We start from the raw sequence: 20,117 nt of genomic DNA, 5'->3' as shown, positions 1-20,117 counted from the left end.
GTTAGTAGTACTTTCTCACCCAATGGAAGATCCTATACTAATGATGGGTAGAGCATTAGGACAAAAAGACTGGTGGATTGAATGTTTATCCTGTCTGAGAAAGCCTAACGTTCTCTGTGGGTGTTGGCTTCCTCACTTATCTGATTGCAGAGAAGCTCACTTACACTGACCCACCAGATTAACTGGCAGGATTTCCCTAGCACCTATGGCCAAGGTAGCTAGGGTAGCAGGGATGGTTTTCCTGAGTACATAGAAAAAGCTTTCTCTCCAGACTTCTCTTGATTGGAGTCTGTCAGCCTGTTGCTGGAGATGGAGTTTCTGTTAGAGGTGGGGCTATATTACACAGTAAATCAAACTCCACTTGCCAGTGTCACAAAACCAAATCCATGCCAGTTTAAGCAAAGGAGAAAATGCATTGATTCACATGACTGAGAAATGAAGACTCTAGCTTTAGGTGCAGATGAGTTATAGGTGCCTAGACAGTAGCCTCAGGATCCAGTTCCATCTTTGGGCTCTGCGCTGATCATACTCTGAGGCTCAGTGGTATGGCAAGATGGATGCCAGCAGCTTCAAAACTTACCTTCTCTTAGGTTCAAGGTCAGGAAGAAAAAATAAAGTCATCTTTTGCTGCAGTCCCAGCAGAGTTCTCACTGGCTATCTCTGGTTCTGTTGGGTCATATAACTATCCCTGAACCAACCCTTATTGCCAGGGCAGTGTGCTATGCCCATTGACTGGGCTGGAACCCCACCGAGATTTCAAGCGTCCCCAAAGAAAAACTTATTACTTCCAGAAGGAAAGGGGGCAGGGAAACAGAACTCATTCTGAAGTCTGCTACTTCCCACGCCCCCCCCCCCGCCAAGAAAATTATTTCCTCTATGAATTAGGAACAATGGAAGACAAGAACTAGCTCCTTCTCATTAAATTGCAACCCTTACAATGCCTAGAATGTAACAGAAATTCAGAAAATGATTTTATTCATGCTGATCACAGGGTTCATAGATTGAGGTGACTTCTGTGTTTGACTAACTCATATAAGAATGTTAGAAATGATTCATATCTCATTTCGAAAATCGTAATTTCAGTATGTGTTAATTTTGTTTTTGTCATATACAAATGCCACTTGATTACTGTTGCTCATGAAGTTATTTGACTACCACATAATTTGTAATATGCCTGAAAAGCAAAGTAATGATATGACTTAGATCTGGGCACTTGGTGGGCACTTGGTGCAGAAGGAAGATGTTTGGGCACAGTTGCGGAAATACCATTGCATGAAAATGGCCTTCGGCTGTCACGGAATCTGCAGTTCGGCATGGTCTGTGCTTATCTGGCTGTTCCCGTCATTATTCTCAGGTCTGCAATAAAATCATCTTTCTAATGAGCTTTGTGGGCAACTGTGGAACATTCACCAGAGGCTACCGAGCCATGGTTCTGGATGTTGAATTCCTTTACCATTTGTTATATCTGCTGATCTGCGCCATGGGCCTCTTCGTCCACGAGTTCTTCTACAGTTTGCTGGTGAGTTCCTGGCATGGGAAGATTTTACATGTTGAAAACTAGGAGTGTCCTGTGTCTCATCACACACCCCTCCTTTGAATAGTGTTTGGTATATCTGGTCTAACAAGGTCACAGGCCTCATTTCCGGGATCTAGAGAAGAAAGCTACCCAAGAAGCAGGGCTATTAGGAGACCAGGAGGTGTGTGATCATGCTGCTTGTGTGCACACTGGACCTTTTGCTTTTCAGTGGTAGACAGTGCCTGCAATCTGGATCAGGGGATGTTTCCTCCACATGCATCTTGCTTTTCTTTTTTTTCTTGGACTCAGCCAGCACTTACCAAGGAGAATGTTTTTGAGACTGTCATCATCTGACAGTTCTCATGGGATCCGCTTCCCAGGGAGAACATGTAGTGACGAAATAAGAGGAGGAGATATTTTCAAACTCCCAAGATCCAAGACAGTGAGCTCAGTAGATTTATTGGTCCAGGAGACCTTTTCACTGGAAATTATTTTGTTCCAATCTGAGCCAAGTGATTGATGTCTTGAGAGTCTATAAAATGAGTTGGTTCAATCACCCTCCTCCTGAGCAGGTTTTTAAATTATAGACCAAATATCTACTTACTTTCCTGTCATTAAAGGGAATCTAGACCTATAGAGTTGTAAATAACAGACCTTTGCCTTGTACCTACATCAAATGACAGGAAGTGTAAAGTTGACCTATCTGTAAGCAAAACCATCCATAAAGAGACTAGAAGTATTAAGATGTGAGGATAAAAAAATTGACCAAAGCCAAATGTTGACTTAAAGCGAGGGACTTTTTGCAAAGGGTAGAGCAAGGAAAGCTCTTCTGGGAGGTGTTCTCCATGTAGCCTCTGGACTGGTTACTTAATTGCTCCGTGCCTCAGTTTCTCCATCTACAAAGTGAGAACAGGCTGTCCCCCTCACAGGACTGCCACAGGGATTACCTGCCACTGTGCACGTCAGGGCCTTAGAATAGCACTACCACACAAGAAATGCTTAGCAATTCTAGCTATTATTACTGTCTTTGTCATCGCTTACTTCCTCTGCCATCCAAAACACCATAAAGAATTCACCATTCAGGTCATCAGGATTAGCTCATTCCATTAGCGGTAGATGTTGGCAGGCTGAGGGAAATGGATTATTTTACCTCATTTTAAAATAGGTCTGGCTATAGTTTGAGGTTTTAGGCAAAGAGGTCTCTGGATGTACTTGTGATTGCCATTATGTGGCCTATTTTGGTCACTCTTTATCAGAGATCTTGAGAGCTCTGTGTATACTTCTGAGCCTTTTTGTCTCCTAAATAATGTCCCTGGGTGGGCATCTAGTTTTGGAGTCAGGGAGACCCTAGCCTTCATGGGCAAGGAAGCAGAGTTCAGTTGGAGGTCTCTCACATCCCAACCGAGGGATCTCTCCCGAGAGACAGGAGAGTCTACTTCAGACAGTGCCATCTCTTCCTGGGGGAGTTTGGCTTTGCTTACATTCTGTGTCCTGTTGGCTTCGTTTCCCTCTCTGGACGTTCAAGCCCCGTGCTTTTGGTCCTTCGCAATGCCAGCCAGTGCCCATCCTAGATGCAGGGCTGTCGTGTGAGACAAACCAGTATCCTCCCTGTCCTCACAGTCCACAAAATCGTCGTTACCACCATTTATTGAACATTCCCTGTGTGCTCACTTCATACAGTCTCTCACCATGACTTCTGAGGTAGATGGTATCTGCAAATGACAGGTGGCGAAACTGAGGCTTGGCGAGGTTAGGTAACTTGCCCAGAGTCACCCAGTAAGTGCCAGAGACCGGATGGCAGCTCAGCTCTGGTGACTGCCGAGTCAGTTCTTAAGCCCAGCCCCGACCTGACCTGCCTTTCATCTGAGCTTGTGAAAAAGTCCCAGCTTCGATGTGGCTGGTATTTCCCAGTGCAGTTTGCATTCTTGCTTTCACGTCTGTCATCTGTCACAGAAACGGTAACTCCGAGGTGCCAGTGCTACCTGAGCTCAGTTCACTTTTAGAGAACTTCCCAGGATCAAACTAAGATTGTGCCTGGATGCCTCTCATATGTGCTTCTGGGCCATGACTTGTCTGTGACCTCAGGTGACATGTTACTTTTGGAGTCAAAAGTAGCATTTAATGTGTTGAGAATCGCAGACAAAATACTGAAACCATTCAAATTATTCCACAAAGAAAGCAAGCCTGTGACAGAAAGGAATTGGAGAGCGGCCTCCAGCAGGGGAAACCCACACCTCCCGGGGCTGTGAAAGCACCATGCCAGCAGAGCAGAAAAGGACAGTGGGAGAGTGGGGCCCCACACTGGCTGAACCCGGTCTTGAGCCTGCATCTGAATGTGTCCTTAGAAAACATTAACACCCCAAGATGAAAAGATGTGAAGCTCATGGATGGGCAGGTTAACAGAAGGAGAAATCCATATGGTCAGTAAACATGAAAGAGTGCTCATCCTTAATGCTAAACACAGACGTGCTAATTAAAACAACGGTGTGATCCTGAGCTGTACCTGTGAGGCTGGGAAAGGTTCAAAGGTGTGAGCATGCTCAGGTCTTGTGAGGCTGTGCTATAGTGGCCACCATCCCCAGACAGCCTGGAGTGTCTATCAGTACAGCCTTTCTGGAAAGCAATCGCGCAATAGGTTTCTGTTACAACATATGACCCACCAATTCCATTTCTGGAAATTCTCCAAAAAGAAATAACTGGACAGGTATGTATAGAGGCAAGAACAGAGATGTTCATCACGGCTTTCTTTTTAATAACATGCAATTGAAAACATCTTGACTGTTTAAAAAAAAAAGTATTTTGGTTAAGTAAACTGTGGTTTTTTTCCATAGAATGACATTGTAGGTCATTATTTTCAACACGAAAATGTTCATGATCGCTTGGTGAAAGAGGCTGACTGTATGCCAGCATTATGGTATATTGTATATATCGTGGTTTTTTCCCAGTGTAATAAGGGCAGAAGAAATAACTCGAGTAGATGGTGGAGTTATTGGTGACTATTGTTTTTCTTTGTGTTTTTCTGTGTTTTCAAAGTTTTTCCCATTGAACATGTGTAATTTTCCAATTAGAAGAAAGTTTTTCCTTTATAGAGTAATGCAACGTGCATTGTCCTAAAGTCAGAAATTATAGATGAGTGAAAAAAAAAAAAAACCCACTTGTCATTTCCAAGAGTTGGTGGCTATTTATTTAGTCCTACAGCCCCTACACCCAGAACACAAGTGTTACTTGTTTATCATCTAAAGTTGCTCTCACTTGCGGCTTTGTAGTGGGTTGCTGGAAAATATTTAACCAACTTTAACAGCAGCATTAGTCTTTTGTACTCTGATACTGAAGAAATGCCTCTTCCTTGCTTCCTTTCTTTTGAGTCTCCCTACTTCACCCAGTGTCCTTTCCACAGGTCTCAGACACAGATTGGCATTATGGAAGCAGAAGGGTTAATTGACCAGAAAATGAACTCAGGTGTAAAACTATAAATTGAAAGGGACTCAGATCAGCTAGTTCAGAGAGGTTACACGGCTTGATCAGCATCTTACTACAAATTAAAAGCAGAGTCAGGATTCAAATCCTTGTCCCCTGACTCTCTTGGCTGTGCAGCCATTTCCCAAAGCTGTGTGGAAGCAGAACCTTCAGAAGATTCAGTGTCAGCATAGAGGCCAGGTGAAAACTAACCCCTAGTCCAAGCATAAGCCCGTAGAGCTCTCCTCTGTAGCTCTGTACTTTTCCTCCAGCCAAAGAGACCTGAGAAAACCAGCTGTTTGTACCCACATACCTAGAAGTCCCTATAGGCCAACTTCTTGCAAAAAGCACGCCCCTTAGCAGAGGGCAGGCCTAGACTGTGAACCCCCAGCATCCCTGCCATGAGCCGTGTGACCTTGGCCCAGTCTCTTCATCAGGAAATTTTCATTACCATTTACTATGACACAGCACATAAGCGTGGCTGTGTGCGATGTACCGTAGTACCGTACACAGTATTGTTCACAATAGCACTCTGTCCTCGCGTCTGCACGTGAAGAAGTGGAGGCTCAGGGGGATGGAGAGAGTACCTGGCCCACTGTCCTGATGTCCTGGGGTAGAGCTGAGATTGCACCTCTCACTGCAGGGTCCTGCTGCCTACGCTGGTCTGCCGTATGTGGCCTTCCCTCTGAGACTCTAAGCTCCCATAGGACAGGGACGGGGGCTTGCCCAGTCCTGTGCCCAGAGTGGCTGGCCCTTGTAGAAACTCAGGAACTGCTCCCTACATGAAGACATCGCAGGACCCTTACCACTTTGCTCCCCCTTAGCTTCTAAAACCCACTGGTACTACCCTGTATTTTCTCCATCCCCAGGACCTCTAAGCTGGATGAGTACCACTTGAAATTGCTATTGCTTCCCACCCTCCTTTTCTGTGCTGATTTTTCCCCATCTCGGTTTTCACTATGACAAGCAAATATAAAGTATTAAGATGATAGTGGAATGTTTTTGAGTTTCTAAAAGGGTAAATTCTCTATAAATCAAGTTTTCATTATGAGATATTAGTGTACTGTGTATCTAACACAAAGGCCTCTTAAAACTGTCCCATTGTCTTCTTTCTGTTCGTTTTTAAAGCTTTTTGATCTGGTATACAGAGAAGAGACTCTGCTTAATGTCATTAAAAGTGTCACTCGCAATGGACGGTCCATCATCTTGACAGCAGTTCTGGCTTTGATCCTGGTTTACCTGTTCTCAATAGTGGGCTATCTTTTCTTCAAAGATGATTTTATCTTGGAAGTAGATAGGTTGCCCAATGAAACAGCTCTTCCAGGTGAGTTTGAGATCTTCTGATCTTTTTAATGTTAAGAGAACATTTCTTGATTGTAAGTGAACTAAAAAGAACTGATTAACTTTAGCCATGTAGTTACCTCCCTAACAGAGTATGAATTCTGAATACAAGGCTCGGTTTTTGCTTTATTCAAAGGGCAGTATGGTACGTCAGATGCTGAGCCTTAAGAGTCCAGCACCTACATTTAACTTACTCACCGAAGTCAGGTTTTAAACAAATACAACTTACTCAAAAATGGTTTGACTTCATATATCAAAAGCATAGGGGGATGCATCTCTCTGGTTTGGTAAATCTACTTCTAGGAATTTATGCTTAAAGGGAAAACCTGCTGCCTATGCCTATAGGAACAGATGTATATGGAAGAATGTTCACTGGAATTTGAAGTTGGAAGAGTCTAAACATGGAGGTTTTCATTAGATTATGGTCCTAGGAGGTGCACACCCTGCAGATAGGGCACATCTTTGTAAACCTTCAAAGAAAAGGACCCACAAAGGTGTGGTGGGAAATTGCAGGATAATAACTATAATAGGATCCATGTATATTTTTTAAGAATGAAAAAGTTCATATATATCTTTTAAAATAATAGAAGAATGTCCCCCCTCCCACTGCACTAGCAGTGGCTGTCTCGGGAGCTCTTTTACTCTATGCAAGTTTGACGGTGAGCTTACGTTATTATATAGAGAGCAAGAACACAAGACATTTCCACTTTTGAGAATGAAATAAAATGATCATCTACTTGAGTGATACCTAAGTGTTCCTGGTCTCAATTAAAATATTTTAACACCATTAAGTAAAAGGTTACTGGGTTGTGTGTTTTTTTTTTTTTTTTTAAATCAGGTAGCCAGAGGCCCTGAGTCCAAAAACCGAACACAATTATTATCACTGGCTAAGCCAGGCAGCCTTGTTCTCCCAAATGCTGCATTCCTGGCATGTAACTCTAGCCTCCACGTTGACACTAAGTGAAATTTGCTGCCAACCATCTTAGGGTTCTGAACTAAACTGGTCTGGGCTGAGGATTTCCGCTCATGCTCGCTGATGCTTTTTGTGCAGACTTGGTGTAAACGTTGCTGGAGTCTGTACGTTCAGTAGTATTTGTCGAAGAGTTTCAGCTGTGTGTCTTTAAAGTTGGAGAGGTGCTATTTAAGTGCGATATTTCTAGTAAGCCTACAGGAATTGACATTTCTGGCTTCTTTCCCATCCAGATCACCAAATGAAAGTGTAAATTGCATCTCTGCCTTGAATTTATATGCAGGAATGTAGGGTGTTATTTATGTAAAGAATTGTTTAATCAGCCGTGAATTGGGGACTTCAAACATTTTAACCATATGCTGCCAGATTGTTCATCATAAAATTTCCTCTCTTTCCCAGAAGCCGGCGAGAGTTTGGCAAGCGAGTTCCTCTACTCTGACGTGTGTAGGGTGGAGACTGGGGAGAACTGCTCCTCTCCTGCACCCAAAGAAGGTAGGACCTCGTAGTCTTAAGCCCCATGTTAGTGTTAGGCTCCTCTGGAAGCTTAGATGGTGCACATGACACTGGAAGCAGATTTACTGTTCAGAAGTAAGGCCAGTAGTTAGGGGGAAAGGCTGGGAGACAGGAGGGAGATGAAGGGAAAAGAAGGCAACATGGGAAGAAAGTATCTGCTTGGTTGAATCAGTCACTGTTGACTGGAGCCCCCCTATTTGCCAGGGACTGTGTTGTTCTCTAAGATACACCCGTGTGGTGGAGGAGACAGGCTGGCAGGCATTCACCAAGGTGATTGTTAGAGAGTATGTTAAGTGCTAGGAACAAGGAGGGAATACAGAAGATAGGCACCCAGCCTGATACTGGAGTAAGAGTGTCACCAAGGAGGTGATAGCTAAACTAAAACAGTAGAATCTTGGACAGTGGAGGAGAGGTAGGTGTTCCAGTTAGAGGGATTAGGGTGTCTAAAGGCCTGGAGGTAGAATATAACCTGTTGAGGGAGATAATGATCATGAAGAAGAGCAGTAGCAAGAAATGAAGCCAGAGAGGTCAACAAAAGGCCAGATCATGAAGGGTCTTACAAGTTAGGCTAAGGAGGTTAAAATTCATCCAAAGGATGAATAGTAGTTGAAATCGGGAATGGTAGTGATAGGATGAGACCTGTGTTTTAGCAGGACTCTTCTCCCTGCAACTGTGGAAAAGAAGGAGAGAGGCAGCAAGACCCGGATCTTCCTCCAAAAATGTTTAAGAATGGACAGCATCCAATATAAAGCAATTTATCCGGAGGACCTGCTGTAAAATGTTGCTGGATTTAGCCAGTGAGGAGCCTGGCTCCCATGGGATTACCCTCAGCTGAGAGACAAGATGCTTGTGACTCAGAGTATTAAGCAATTTATGTAAGGTCAAATGCCTGTTCAGAGCTGGGACTGGAGTTTAAATCTGAAAAGGATGGGAATATTTGGGCTTTCATAGAGGGAAGAACAGTTCTGACTTGGCTTGAGAAACTAGCAAGGGTTGGTGATGGAAACAGAATTGCCCCAGGTGACTCCTGTTTTTTGGGAAAAAAAGCATCTGATCCTTGATTCCTTAGTTTTATTCTTTCTTGTTCCTGGGTGTAGCTGGTGAGCTGGCTCTCAAAGTCATGGTATCTCTTTTCCCACACGTTGTAAATCTGTTGTTACCCCTGTGCTCCTAGAGCTGGTCCTTGCAGAAGAAACGGAGCAAGACAAAGAGCACACGTGTGAGACGCTGCTGATGTGCATCGTCACGGTGCTGAGTCACGGGCTGCGGAGCGGGGGCGGAGTAGGAGATGTGCTCAGGAAGCCTTCCAAAGAGGTGGCTGGAGCCCGAGGGGCAGGGGGAGCAGAGGGGCAGGGGGAGCAGAGGCGGCGGGGTGGGGGTGAGAGCACAGCGCAGAGCGCTCGCCTGGAAACGCAGCACAAAGGCAGAGCTGGCGGAGCGCAGGGTAGACCGTGGCCCTGGCCCGGTGACTGCCCTGGAGCGGGGAGCCGTGGGAGGGGGCGGCTCCAGCTCTCCGCTCAGTGCTCAGCTTGCCGCAGGGGCCACGAGCTGCTCCCCTGCACACGCCACCCAACACTGGCAGCAGAGCCGGGTGTTAGACGGAGGGTGTGACTTTCCAAGTTCAGCGCCCCGGTTAACTTGTGACAGAGCAGCCCTGTGGGGTGAGGGTGAGCCAGGAAATGTTAGGCCCATCGAGTCTTCCTTCTGCCCCGAGCCCCACAGACCAAAGGGCAGTGGGGTAACCTCACTGATAGAGGCACCTCTTTTCTAGGAACCCCTCTTTGCTGCTCGAGTGATCTATGACCTCTTGTTCTTCTTCATGGTCATCATCATTGTCCTTAATCTGATTTTTGGGGTCATCATTGACACCTTTGCAGACCTGAGGAGTGAGAAGCAGAAAAAGGAGGAGATCTTGAAGACCACATGCTTTATCTGTGGTGAGTGTGGCAGCCCGGCTTTGGCAGGGAAGCTCGGGCCCCAGGGACCTGCGGCGACCTGGCCTGCCGGATCTCCGTGCCAGGCGCTGCCGCCTCCGCAGGCCTCTCCCCTTGGCACTGGGCGGGCCTCTCCTCTGCCTCCCTCCCGCTGGGAGGTGTCGGGAACACTGACTGACCCTCTGTGGCACTTGCCAGCACCCATGTGTCCTCAGGGATGAAGGTTCTGGTGCAGAAATGTGATGGCACATGATTGGAAATGAATGTGTCTTGGCGTCTGTCGTCATTTTGGGCTACCAAGCCTCTCTTGGTCCCCCCCTAGGTAACTAGACTGGAGATCTTTCATCCAGTGCCAGCCTGTGGATGTCTCCACTGCAGATGGTACCAGGCATTAAGGGCAAGACTATTCCCCGTACGGGGTATAGGAAAGGTGTTCAGAGCCTGGGCTCAGGGTCAGACCTGGGTTCTGATGAAGTTTCCGCTACTTAATAGTCGCATCATCTCGGTATCATCCTTCACTCTCTGTACTTTTTTTTTTCCATCTGTAAAATGGGTACAATACTATGTACTTCTCTGTATTGTGGGGCTAAGACACACAGCTGGTCCGTGTGACACCCCTAACCCAGAACATGCACATTGTAGGCCCTCACTGATAAGTAGTTAACGGCTACAGAAGACGGGGGTGAGGGGGACCCAAGAAACTGTTGTCAGTAGAGCCACAGGGAAGTGCATATATAAATGTAAACTAGTCATGTAGGAATCTGGCAGCTGAGTATTCACTTCAGGATTATTCATGATATAGTTATTGAATATATCAATTCATACCATTACATATACTCAAAAAATGAGCATTTTCCATTTTAAAAATTAAATCTTTGCTTTCTTCTCCCTTAAAACCATTTTGAAGTAGTAGTTTTTGTTTTGAAATAATTCCAGAGTTATAGAAAGTGATAAGAACAGTACAAAGAATTGCTACATACTCTTCATCCAGATTCCTCCAATATTAGTATCTCCATTTGCTTATTCATACACACCGGTTTTCTGAGATCGACCAGCATGATGGCCCCTTTCTCCCTGAATATTTCAATATAGCTTTCCTAAGCAAGAACTTTCTCTCCTATATATGCAGTCTAGTGATCAAGGTTAGGAATTGAGCAAAGATGCCATACCGTCACTCAACCTGCAGGCCCTGTTCACATTTCACCCTTTATCAGCAACATCCTTTGTAGCCAGTAAGAGCCCAGGTGGTGGTACTGCCTTCAGCTGTCCTGGCTCGTTGGCCTCCAGTGACATTTTTAAAGACTTCGGTCAGTTCCTGTGTAGAATGTCCCTTGGTTTGGGTTTCTCTGATGCTTTCTCATGGTAGGATTGGGGTTATGCCTCTTTTGTAGGAACATCAAAGAACTGTGGTTTATTCTCACTGCAGTATTTCAGGAGGCACGTGATGCCTATTCCTCTTATAACTGGCAATATTAACTGATCACTTAGTTAAGGTGGTGATCGCTAGGTTTCTCCACTAAAGGTTCGATTTTGTTTTTTCTTGTTGGAATTAGGAAATGTTTTCTGAGGAGATATTTTGTGATGTGAATATCCCATTATTCCTCAAATTAAACGTAAATCCACTAGCGTTAATATCCACTGATGACTCCTGCCTGCCTCTTTTCTTACGATGGCTGTCCACTGATAATTTTCTTATTTTATCATTTCTACATTTGTAAATTGGCTTGTTAAGAAAGAACTTTCTCTTCTCATGTAGGTATGGATACTATATATGTGTTAATACTTTTGTTTTTGTGACAGTGTGGATTCCTAGATTTCTATGTAATCCAGTGGGTTATAATTCTTTAATGTCATTATTTGTTTTGATGCTCAGATTGCCCCAGATTTGTCCAGCGCTTTAAGCTGGTTTCTCTGTTTCATCATGTCACCATCATTTATTAAGTTCTTCCTTACTATTTTTTTAGTGCTGTGAGATATTCCAGGTTCGAGTTTAACTTGTACCTCTCTGACCCAGCCTGGGTTTCGCCCGTTTTTCTAAAAAGCCCTGGCTCTTTTTAGTGGAGAATGGTATTTGGGAGCTAAGAGCTGAGGACTAGGTGTGTGCACCCCTCCGGTGTGCCACTGCTCCCAGAGCTTATTAGGGGTAGATCTAGAGTATACGTGTACCTGCGTACACGCGGGCATTTGTGTACACATACATATGCCACACACTCCTGTATCTATTCTTATAAACATATGAAAAAGGATGAATTCATACCCCTACCTCTACTTCCAGTTCAACATGACAGTGTTTATCTTTCTCCCTTCCCAGATTTGTGCTCCCTTCTTTGACAGTGAGGAATCTGGTTCCCGTGATGCACCATAGATTTCTTTCCTCCATCCAAGAATACACAGAGACTAGTTTCACAATTGCTCGCCCAGACCTATGCAAAACATAAACTTACAAGCTAGAGCTCAAAATGTGTTTAAAGTTCTTTTAGTCCTCATTCTGTCTCTTCGAAAAACCTTTTAACATGTGTACATTTTGGCATTTCCTCACGATCACTGGCTGCCTCGTGTGTGTGAGCACGTGGCCCCTGACTCACTGAAGCCTGGGCACTCCTGGAACCCGCCCAGCAGTCTCCCCAGCTCCTGACAAGGCAACTAAGGCACGAGGAGACTCAGCAGTGACCAGTGAGGGGCAGAGGCGGGATTCAGACCCAAGTCCCTCTCACTCGCACCCTGTGTTTTCCTGCCATGTGTCTAGGAGGCCAGCGGAATCCAGCTCTTCACAGAGATGGGACCTAGAGCCGCAGCCTCCCCTGCAGACAGTTCTCTCACAGTTTTCTATTCCGTGGCTGCTCACTTGGGGCTGGGGGCTTTCTGTCTCTCCTTAGGCTTGGAAAGAGACAAGTTTGACAACAAGACTGTCACCTTTGAAGAACACATCAAGGAAGAGCACAACATGTGGCACTACCTGTGCTTCATCGTGCTGGTGAAAGTGAAGGACTCCACAGAGTACACGGGCCCCGAGAGCTACGTGGCAGAAATGATCAAGGTGAGCGGGGAGCTCCTGAAGGCGGCTCACAGCACGGCACTGGGAGCCAGCGAGCAGGTCACATGGCAGAGAAAGAGCATCTAATGTGTACTGAGCTACTAAACCCTTAGCTGGTGAGGTATTTAACTCTAGAACTTTGTACTCTCACGTGAACTTCAGAAGCACCAGATGGGTGGTATCATTCCATTTTAAAGGAGGAAACAATGAGGCTCCAAGAGATTCACACAGCCACTTCACTGGGGCTGGGGTTTTAACCCTGATCTAACTCCAGAGCCTGATTTCCCATCTCTGTGTACTCAGCCTCTTTTCTTCATAATGGATGCTTTTCTTTTTTTCTCCTTAAATAAAACCTGATCCCTAAGAGAACTTTTAAAAAAATGATCAGTTGATGTAATGCACTCAGCATGGTTTATTTGCTCATTTGTTTGGCCTCGGCCTAGCCTTTCTGGGAGATGCTTTGCTAATCATTAGGAAGGGATCATATGATGGAGGAATTAGAGTCCCAAATTAATCTTCTTGCTGATGGGGAGCGTGACCACCCTGTCCTGGGAAGAGGGGAAGCTGCCACAGGTTTCCAGAGCACTCTTTTTGGTCAGGACTACGTGGAGGCAGCAAACCTGTGCAGTGGGAGTCCCAGGCCAGCTGTCCTTTCATACCTGTGGTTTCTGAACTCCATTAAAATGTTCGGGGGTGTTGGTAAAGTGAGGAGGCATGAACTGTGAAGTCTAGGGAGCCTTTGTGATTTACAGTAGCTCACTTTGGGGAGAGGGGGCCATCAGTTCTTTAAAAAGACTACACAATTCACTGACTCTCCTTCTAGTTGCCAAGGACTTAAGCACTCAGCCTGATAATGAGTTATCCTAAACGAACCCTTCTGTGTTTTTTATGCAGATGTGATTTTAAAGCTTGTAATATAAAGAAATCTCAGGTGACATCTGTTCCTGTAAATATCATCATTCATATGCAGTAGACGCAGGCAGGTTTTTAGTTTTATTGCTGGCAGGCCAGCAGTCACATGGTAATATTCTTGAACCCCCATGTAACACCAGCTCAGAGGCCTCTGCAGGTTCTGGAGGGCTTTCTGGGGATTCTGTGCCATTTGTACCCTTGAGATCCGTCCTTGAAGTCTAATTCCATGCTTCTCAAATTTTATTGTACGTATCAGTCTGGAGATGGGTTAGAGTTTCGATTGTGATCCAGCAGGCACTGTCAGGACTTGAGATGGTGCACTTCCAGCAAGCTACCGGGGGATGCCAAAGCTGCTGGTTGGTGGATCATGCTTGGAGTAGTAAGAATCCAACAGAAGATACAAAACAGATGCTGATTGAAGAAATGATCATCTGAACTGGTGATGTGAGTGCTGAGGATAGCTATTCCTAATGTTCTGTAAGATTTTAGCACTCTACGGCTTATAAAGCTCTTTTACCTCTAGTACTGTGTTTCATAATTAAAATTACCCTCAGTGGGGAACCAAAGAGGACTTTGAGAGTAAAGAGAAATGGAGGAGGTTTTACAGCAGAGATGACTTTTAAAGGGGTTGAAAGAAAGGGTCATAGATAAGCAGAGGGAGAAGAGAAAAAAATTAACAGAGAAGGAGGAAAAAGACACAAGTTCCAGAATGGAGCCGATGGATGTTCTCTGTTACAGATGAAAGGCAGGCTCAGGGTTAAGTAGCTTGCCCAGGAGGAGCTCAGAAGCTGCGAACCAGGGTGCAAGCCCAGGGTTAACGACTAGGGACTGCCCCTTAACCACAGGAGGGAGCAGACCAGGAGGCAGCTGGCAGCAAGGGGCCAGGTGGGAGTAGGATCTGTTTTGAATTGGGAATTCTGGTGGCTGCTTGTGCAGACTTTCGGTTAGGTCTCTGGAGTCAAGACACATTAGCTGCAAAGTTCTCCTTGTCCCTTCTTTTCCTCCAATTGTTGGTATGGCCAAATGAAGATACTTGGTCAGCCTTTGTGCGGACAGAGACCTTTCTGCATACACACATAAGTACCTTTGTTTGCAGTAAGTCTTGTAACATATAGAGGAAATGACCTCGAGTTTTTACCCTTGTCACACATTCTTTTTCTCCTTTCCTTTGTTTGCTTCTCTTGAAAGTATTTGTGCCCTATCTTTAAATCTTCAGGGGCCAGTTTTAAAGCTTTCTGTTAATCATCTTACTTTACTGTCACAGAAAATCCTGGCACACTTTTAGGTTCCTGTCTCAATCATGAAGACTTAAAGGAGCCTTGTGAGCAGTCACCTGGTGAGGATTAAGAGCCAAGGAGTCACCCCCACCCCCATCCCAGCCTCCCACTGAGCCTGCTCAGAGCCCATTGCTTGGCGATGCTTTGAAAAACCCAGCATTCAGTGTGCTTTCTTCATCCACAGCATTCTTCAGTTGTACAAGAACTTCTTGTCAAAAGGCCTAAAAATATGTAGCATCAGAAAATTCTTAACGCTAAATGTCAAAGTTGCCGAGGAACCAGATGTTCCGTGCCCTTAGTGAGGGCTCAGGCAAGTGTTAGATCCACTGGCTGAAAGGCTATGCCTTTTGTCAGCACCATCCTCAGTGGTGTCCAGTACTGAAGTCACACGAATCCCTGCTGGCGACTCCCTAGGGACCACTGGCCACGGGAGGTTAGTACTAGGGATGTTCGACTGACAGCCCATGGGAACTCAGAGCTGTGGGGGGGCAGGCCACAGGCCCATGTGGTAGACCCATTCGGTCATTCCCTGTGGAGACAGCCACAGCCCAGAGAGGAGTTCCTCTCAACATTTCCTCCTAAGGCGGCAGACCTCCTGCCCACCAGTCCTAGGGAGAAATGCCGGGTGATCTCTTTGAGAAGCCAACTCTGTTCTTCCAGGATCAAGGAGAGAAGGGCAGCTAACAGTGTCAGAGATGGAAGGAAAAGTCACCTACCCATTTGCTTACCTCATGTCCCAAAAAAAATCACAGGAAGGAGACAGGCTCTTTTCTGACTTGTGTTTCTCAGTAAAACCACTTCTTGACTAGTGGGCAGAGGCTGGGGTTGTTCAGCTCTCCCCCAGCTCACGAATTAAGATCCTGGAGACTCATTAAGAACTATGATTAACAGCTGCCCATAGACACCCCAAAACCACCAAACAGAAGGGACCCCAGGTGATCACTTGGAAGGTAGAGGAGGAGCTTCACAGCTGCCCTGAAAATGACTCCCCACAGACCATGGTGTCAGGGATGGTAAATAGATTTTCATCTCAAAAAAAAAAAACATGGAGACAGTACGTTTCTTGCCAGAGATGACAGTAGGGAACTTAGCAGCCAGATGTTCCCCACCATTTAATTTTCATCTAAACAGAAGAGAAGACTGTATATTCTCTTCTCTCTCCCTCTGGTCGTGCCTTGTCTCCTTTCATTAGAGATGGGAACATTGCTGGTAAAGCCAAGGCCAGGCCCATGCCTACCATGACGACCTCACTCCCTCAGCATTGGATTTGAAGGTAGAGAATCCAGGACGTGAGTTTCGGCTCTGCTCCTTCCTAACCACGTAGTCCCAGGGAGTAATGGGACTTCCCTGACCAGAGCTGCTCTCTGTACATAGGGATTAATAACCACCTCCCGTGTCCGTTGGGTGATGGCAATGAGAGAAATGCGGGGACCAGGGTGGAGGGGGTGGCAGGCACTGGAGGAGGCAGGGAGTGGATGCCAGAAGGGCCAGATGAACAGACAGAGCAGTCGGCAGGGAAGCAGAGTGCAGTGCTGAGAGAGCTGACGCAAGCATCGTGTCCTACACTTCACGACTGTGTAAGATGTCTTGGCTGTTGGCACGCTGTTGCTAAGAAAAGTCGGAATGGGCATCTTGACTCCAAGAAGTTCCTCCCATGGAAAATTCCTGCTTCTTCCTTGCTCTTACATTTAGACTTAAGTCCTCGTAAATGTTGGAGCAGGACAAACCTGACATCACTCTTCTCCATCGAATCGGCCTCAAGACTTGTGACTTGTATCCCCGTGTTCAGCAGCGTCCCCCACTCACAGTCACGACCCACGACCAGGAGTTTGGGTGACTTGTCTTGTATGTCAGATTCTGTGATGATGGTACTTGGTTCGGTGGTCAATGCGTCCCTCGGCTCGACGCCCGTGATTGGAGCTGGTTCTGTACCTAGCACCGCCGTGGGGAAGCCAGGTCCCCCCTGTTTCTCTGTAGAGAACTGACAGTGCGCTCGGCCTGGAGATGCAGTCTCCGATTCGTTGACTCAGGCCCCAGGCAGGGCTGTACTTACAGAGAAACATTGACTACGGAGTGCGCACTTAGGCCTGGCTCTTCAAGGCGGGAGAAAAACCCCTGAGCTTCCTCTCCCCATAGGAACTTGATTTTTGGTACTACTGTGTAGAGTTGTAGTGGTCGCCTTTATGATAAGCAGAGTTTTCTTAGTCCTGAGCTGCATTCAGATTTTCACCATACTTGATGTACACAGTCTTTGTCAATAAGTGAACATTCTTTGACTTCTCTCTATTGCTGACTGAAATGAGAATGTGTTAGTCCATAGACAGGGATTTGACAGGCCATACAATCAGATATATGTAACCCAGATAAGTGGTAAATTAGTTGCATCTTTGCCTGCAGGAATTTAAATACTGCACAGCAGGCATGTTGTAGATAAAAGACCAAATATATGATTCCCAGCAAAGATTCAGCAGCCCAATTTTCTGTGACAGTCAAGCTCAGGAGAAATGCCAGTGTTCAATTTATTAAGCAAAGTTACTCTTGAAAGTTAGAAACTCGAGAAACCTAAAGAAAGAAGGTTAGTAAAGAAGACAGAACTATAATTTAATTTATTATTTAATATAATTTAAATATATATAGCATCTGTTTTGTTAATTAAATATAGATTTCCCTTCTATACGTTGGAATTCTACCTTGAAAAAGAAGTTATTTTCAGAGGCATGTTTCTGAGTGAATTGTGCAGGGTGGTCAGATGGAATGCTGTTCATCTATATTTCAACATCCCCTGATAGCTGGATGTGCTCTGGACCCTTCTCTTCCCCCAAGATAGCATGTCAACGGACCACTGGGCTAGCTGGGGGGAACCTCCTCCCACATAGCCTGAGTGTCGGGAGATAGGCTGCCGCTTCTGGAGGAGGGGACTGGTCGGGCTGTACTTTGGCGTAACAAGAGCAGACTGGATAATAACTAATAATAGGTCGTGTTTAATCAGTATATACTGAAATAAATGCTTTGCATGCATGGTGCTATTTAATCTCCAGAACATTGTAGGTGGCACTGTTCCCATTTTACAGGTGGGAAAGTATAGCCCAGCAAGGTTGAGCAGCTTCTCCAGGGTCACCCTGCTGGGAAGGCCTGGAATTGAGATTCACATCCAGGGCTGCTGAATCAGAACCCACCCTGGAGCTGTCCCAACATGTACGGGGACAGTGTGGTTCCTCGTTCACACACAGCCCTCAGCATCAAGGCCATGGTGCTGTTGGTCAGGCTGACTCTGGTTTTCCTAGCTTGGACTGGCTCATCTCCCAGGCAAATTAGCCACCTTCAAAAGAGGCAAGGCCCACCAAAGGCCCCACCTGGGTTGTAGGGGTGAGAGGAGGGAGAGAGAAGACCTCCTGAGTGATGCTGACTGGCTAACACACAAATCAACAAGACAGAAGCTCTGGGCATTAGATGGGTGTCAACTCTCTGAGCTGCCACCAGCACTGCTAATCAGGCAACCACATTGAGGAGAATACGATAGTGGGTGATAGAAATAACTAGAGTTTGGGAAGGCAGAGCCACCTCTTACAAAGGGTGGATCTGAAATATATGTTAATGCTAACTCGGTTAAATCTGATAAACATCATTACTCTCACCTGAGCCTGGAACAGGGCATGATCCTGCCTTTGGTGGCCATTTTTTGAGAGGAGAGAGGTGTCTTGAGTTAAAGGCGAAGGGAGATTCACCAGAACCATAGACAGACGGGCTTCCACACCCGGGTGACTCATCTGAATAGTTAGAACTCCCTGATAATTAGAGTGTCTGATCCATCATCCTTTAAGCCTGGTCTGACTTTTTCTCACAGTGAAAATAGACCGCTCTTGACTTCTCTCTCTTCCCTTCCTTCCCTCCTTCCCTCCTTCCCTCCCTCCTTCTCTCACGTCCTCACACATTATTCCACTAGAGATTTTCTAGTTTGTTCCACCTTGTATTAATTCACGTGACCTCTTCAGAAACTCGTTGTACAAGGTTATAAAAGCAAAGAAACAATTTTCCAAATCAAAAGTAATATCATGGTAGTCAGTGAAATGCTCTTAGAACATAGTGCCTTTTTCACATAGGAGGGGCCAGGCCAGGAGCCTGCATTCCTGGAGGATTTGCATCAAGAAAGACATGTAAGAGCCATCTCTTTTTGGTTGGAAAATACCTCTTGGGTAAATTTTCCAAGCAAAAAAAGAAATTCTATTAGCAAATAAAGCACTACTAAATATCTATGAGGAAGATTCTATGCCATAGGGCATCTGGCCTCAGCACTGGTGTTATCTGCATTGGATAAGAAGACACAGGAAGCAAGCACAGTCAGAAAGCTGTATGTTAACGAGGGCAAAAGATCAAGATGGGAACTGAATTACCTACATGTCACCGCCTTCTTTTAAAAGGGAAACTGCACCTTTCTTGCCCCGAGAGAGAGCCTGTTGCTATGAAATCTGCAGACGGGCACTCTCCTAAGTGAGGCCAGCAGCTTTCTGCCTGAGGAACTGGGTAAAAGGACCAAAGGGAATAGCTCCGGACAGAAACGGAGAGCAGGAAAGGCTGGTGTTTCTTAATCAGATAAAAGCGAGGCCCTGGCAATCTGCAGGGAAGGGGTGCTGGCCGGCGGGCGCGAGAGCAGGGAAGTGCCGAGGCAGCCGTCCTGGGGCTTCAGCATCGGGAGCGGGGAGCAGGGGAGCCGGAGCGGGAGCGGGGAGCCGAGCAGCCAGGCCTGGAGTGCGGGAGAGGTCAGCACCCGCCCCGCCCATCCGCCTCCGTGTGCTTCATCACGTGCCAGGCAGGCGGCGGCTGCCGATAAAGTGACATGGAAACCCTGTGTTTCCGCGCAGGTGGCCGGTCATGGGTTCGGACTTTTATTCTGGAATTGCAGTGAGGCTGCGGGGAGGAAGGGAGGGCCCGCATAGTCCGGGAGCTGGGGGTGCTGTAGCGACAGCCCTCAGCCATCCTGCCTGACTTGGGGGCCACAGGCCTGGAGTAACGTGGGCCCCGGGCTGCCAAAGCCCTTAGCCAGCCTTAGCCGAGCGGAGGGCGCAGCCTCCGAGCCCCGTGCAGGTCCCGTGCCTTCCGAAGTCAGCTGGCACCGGCCGAGTTGGAGAATATCAGAGCAAGGGAGCCGGGAGGGGGACTTGGCGCT

The 20,117-nt window shown here is 46.3% G+C and overlaps 1 protein-coding gene and 1 long non-coding RNA gene across 12 annotated transcripts in view; one reads left to right on the top strand and one right to left on the bottom strand.

Moving 5' to 3' along the window:
• ITPR1 (inositol 1,4,5-trisphosphate receptor type 1) overlaps positions 1-20,117 on the top strand; it is a 318,713-nt gene that overhangs the window by 278,904 nt on the left and 19,692 nt on the right. For all 11 annotated transcript variants that reach the window (XM_025451109.3, XM_025451124.3, XM_025451147.3 and 8 more), the window contains 6 exons: positions 1,355-1,519; positions 6,101-6,296; positions 7,683-7,775; positions 8,971-9,110; positions 9,568-9,733; positions 12,607-12,767. In XM_025451109.3, coding sequence (XP_025306894.3) covers positions 1,355-1,519; positions 6,101-6,296; positions 7,683-7,775; positions 8,971-9,110; positions 9,568-9,733; positions 12,607-12,767 — 921 coding nt within the window. The remainder of the gene's footprint in view (positions 1-1,354; positions 1,520-6,100; positions 6,297-7,682; positions 7,776-8,970; positions 9,111-9,567; positions 9,734-12,606; positions 12,768-20,117) is intronic.
• LOC125753205 (uncharacterized) lies at positions 13,745-19,652 on the bottom strand. Its single transcript, XR_007404415.1, has 2 exons — positions 18,589-19,652; positions 13,745-17,246 (listed from the first exon to the last, which is right to left on the bottom strand). It is a non-coding gene; the product is annotated as an uncharacterized LOC125753205 (long non-coding RNA).

The sequence above is a fragment of the Canis lupus genome, chromosome 20 (assembly GCF_003254725.2).
Source record: "Canis lupus dingo isolate Sandy chromosome 20, ASM325472v2, whole genome shotgun sequence".
In the NCBI taxonomy this organism is placed as follows: Eukaryota; Metazoa; Chordata; class Mammalia; order Carnivora; family Canidae; genus Canis; species Canis lupus.
This window is presented reverse-complemented; position numbering and strand designations above follow the sequence as displayed.